The 3,302-nt window shown below is 36.5% G+C and overlaps 1 protein-coding gene across 1 annotated transcript; it reads right to left on the bottom strand.

Annotated features, from left to right (window-relative positions):
• Nucleotides 1–295: 295 nt before the first annotated feature.
• On the bottom strand, nt 296–2,674 carry LOC110936610 (transcription factor DICHOTOMA). Its single transcript, XM_022179016.2, has 2 exons — nt 825–2,674; nt 296–528 (listed from the first exon to the last, which is right to left on the bottom strand). The coding sequence occupies exons 1-2, from the start codon at nt 1,896–1,898 to the stop codon at nt 472–474; spliced, it is 1,131 nt and encodes a 376-aa protein (XP_022034708.1). The 5' UTR covers nt 1,899–2,674; the 3' UTR covers nt 296–471.
• Nucleotides 2,675–3,302: the final 628 nt, after the last annotated feature.

Below are 3,302 nucleotides of genomic sequence, written 5' to 3'. Positions count from 1 at the left end.
GGTTTGCTTGCTAGCTTGGATTCCGCACTCGCTAGTAGGTTTGTATAACAAGGTTTAGGTTCGTAATCCTCCGCGAAACAGGGACCTACACATGGTGTGGTGGTAAAGTGCTTCCCCTCTATCCTTGCAGATGGAGGGTTCAACTCCTGCAAGGTGTAGGTGTAGGTGTAGGTATAGGTGTATTTAGGAGTATACTTGCCGTTTAAAAAAATTAAATCATTAGTTATTGTAGTTAAGACGAAAATTAATTTTGGGAACATCTACATCACTAATGAAGCAGTTGATCACACTTTAAATTATTTCATTAATTATTGTAAAACATAAATCGGTTTAGGAACATCTGCATGACTACATATTACATCCAGAAAACATTGGGGATAGCATATCAACCCATGGTCTAATCTTATCATACAATTGGCACCCATGAGAAGGAAGATTGAAACAATAATAACATGAACAATTAACACTGACCTAATTGTTGTTTCCTTCCCAAGCTTTTACATTCATCTCTAGGCCATTAAACTGATGCTGCAAAAGAAATTACATGAAGATGGCTAGATTAGATCCAAACGTTAGAACGGCTAAAATAATATTGAACAAAAAATAGCAAGACGCTAGCAAAGTCTTAAAAAGAAACATAAGAAAAGGAACAAAGAGACCGCCACCAATCTAACCAAGACATAATATTAGCTGTATATTAGTTCCAAACGTGTATCAATTAATGGTATAATATTCATCAAGAAAGGCCTATTAGAGTAAAAACCTAGCATATTTATCTAGTTAATTATTAAGAAATCACATGTTAATTGATAATACCCTATTACCTCATGTATTACTCCAGAACTATGTTGGTAATTGAGAAGGTAGGATGGAGTCCAATTGCTTGTCATCAACAAGGAAGAATTATCACCAACAAATCCTTGGTGAACTTGGAAGTCCAAGCTCATTTGACCGATGTTTTGACGTTGATTTTCTTGGATGGTACTCCAAGATCCATATTGGTTCACATCTTGATCCATTGCCTGATCCAGACATGATCTAAAGTTTGAATCTTGAGTACCACCACCACGCTTATTATTTCTCTTTTCAATTGTCCTCTCCCTTGCTCTTTCCCTTGCCCTTTCCCTTGTTGCTTTTGCAAGAGGGTGATGAAAATCAACACATTTTCTTACTCTAGTAACTTTTTCTTTCTTCTTTTTACTGCTTCCACTAGAAGACTGTGCCTTGTTTTTTGTTGTGGCTTGATCATCTCCAGTCTTCACCAGGGAATGATCAGCAGTTCCAGAAAGAACTTCACATTCTGAAGTAGAAGAAGCGCAGTTCGCTACATCCATAAAGCTGCAGCTCCGGTCAGGAAGGAGTTCTAGAATGGAAGCTTTCGATTTAGTTAGCAGCCAATCGACCGTTTTGCTGGCCTTATCAAACCCAAGGAGATCTTGCAGCCCAAATAACTTTTTAGCCACATCAAGGGACAACCTCATTCTTCGATCTCTTGGACCTCGAGCCGTGTCAATCTTGCTGTGCCGATCTCTTTTGCGAGGTCTCTTCCTTGGACTGCTACTTTCAGGTTCCACATGAGTATTAAAAATACAATGATCATCATCTCCTTCGTTTGTCACAGCCTGCCCATTGTTGTTACTACATTCTTCATGTGGTACAACCATTGAATTGTGGTGGTTGTAATCATTCGAGAAAAATTGTTGCTGTTGGAAGAAGTCACAAAAGACAGCTTCATCTTCTAAAGGAATGTAAATTGGGGATGACAGGAGGAAGGAAGAAGAAGATGGAGTATTATAATACTCTTGAGGGGTTTTTGAAGGGTTGTTATCATTGTAGCAATTACCAAAAACTGATGTACTTGGGGGCATACACCCATTGTTGATTGAAGAGGGATACATATTGTTTCTTAATCAACCTCCAGAAAGTTACATATAGTGATGTTAATGTAGACCAGATATAACAAAAACAACCATACCCATATGTAGCAAAGTTATTGATAGGGTAAGGGGAAGGGTAACAAAAGAAGCTTGATAATGAAAGACTTATGGAAGCTTGATAATGAAAGACTACATGGAAGCTTGATAATGAAAGACTTATGTCCTACAAGAAACAAGTGTTTTTAGGTATGCATTATATTGTGCAACTATGAGAAGCATGACCAAAGAGAGAAAGAGGGAGATTCATTGAAACATTAAGAATTTGGACATTGAGAAAGACTGGCAAGCATGCTATAATTGTCATCATAGAGCTCTAGACATATATACTGATGGTGAGAGAAAAGGAGGTCCATTTTCCCTCTTGATGTTCAAGAAAGAGAGCACTAGCTTGTTAATAATGGAGACAGAGAGCCATTTTCACCTTTACATCCCACCTTTTTGAGTAAAAGTTGGGGAATTCTGGTGAAGAAGAAGAGGAGGAGAAGAGAGTAAGTAGCTTCTTAGTCGTTAAGTGAGTGGATAGGAAGCGCCACTTCACGTGATTGATAGCAGCAGGTTCCTGTTTTTCTTTTGTGTGAGAGAGAGTAATGTGTGTGTGAGAGAGGGGGAATATCTAATCCAAAACACCTTTTGGTGTGAAAGCAACCCTTGGTGCCTTGACCAAACACATGCATGCTTTCTCATTCTTCTTCCACCATGAGTTTGTGATTTTTTGAAGAGGGGAGGGGGGTCCGGACGGTTGAGTGGTGGTACTGGTGGTGGTTGGGTGGGGCTGAGGGCAGTGGCGGACCTAGAAATTTTTTTTATGGGGTGCGGAAATTTTTTGTATATCGTTATATATTAAAAAAATGCTCCGCTTCGGGTCGGGTCACATACTAAAACGATAAAATAAAATAAAATTTTAAATAAATAATAAAAATTCACCACTTTCATTAGAAATACACAGTGGAAGTACAATGTATACTTTCTACAGATTTTTTTTGGAAATCTACCCTGAAGGTAACATAAATTTAACTTCATTTAGGTAATAAAAGTAGGTGAATTGTCACAATACACACACATACAATATCCTTATAGTTGCTCTCTATGAGTTCCATGAAACATAAATATTACAGTAGTAAGACTACTAAATAACTCTTTTTGTAATATAACAAATAATCATATAAAATAATAAACCTTAAACTACATTGTATTGTCATTTACTTAATTTTATCTATCCCTCTTATTCTTTTATATTTCGGTTTGTCTAATAAAATAAGTTAGGTTTTTAAATTATTTAATAATAGCTAAAAATGCAACAATATACATAGTAAGTTAATATCCTAAAGTTAATAACCTAAAATAAGTTAGATTTTTAAATTATTT

This window comes from Helianthus annuus, chromosome 4, assembly GCF_002127325.2.
Source record: "Helianthus annuus cultivar XRQ/B chromosome 4, HanXRQr2.0-SUNRISE, whole genome shotgun sequence".
Taxonomy (NCBI): domain Eukaryota; kingdom Viridiplantae; phylum Streptophyta; class Magnoliopsida; order Asterales; family Asteraceae; genus Helianthus; species Helianthus annuus.
This window is presented reverse-complemented; position numbering and strand designations above follow the sequence as displayed.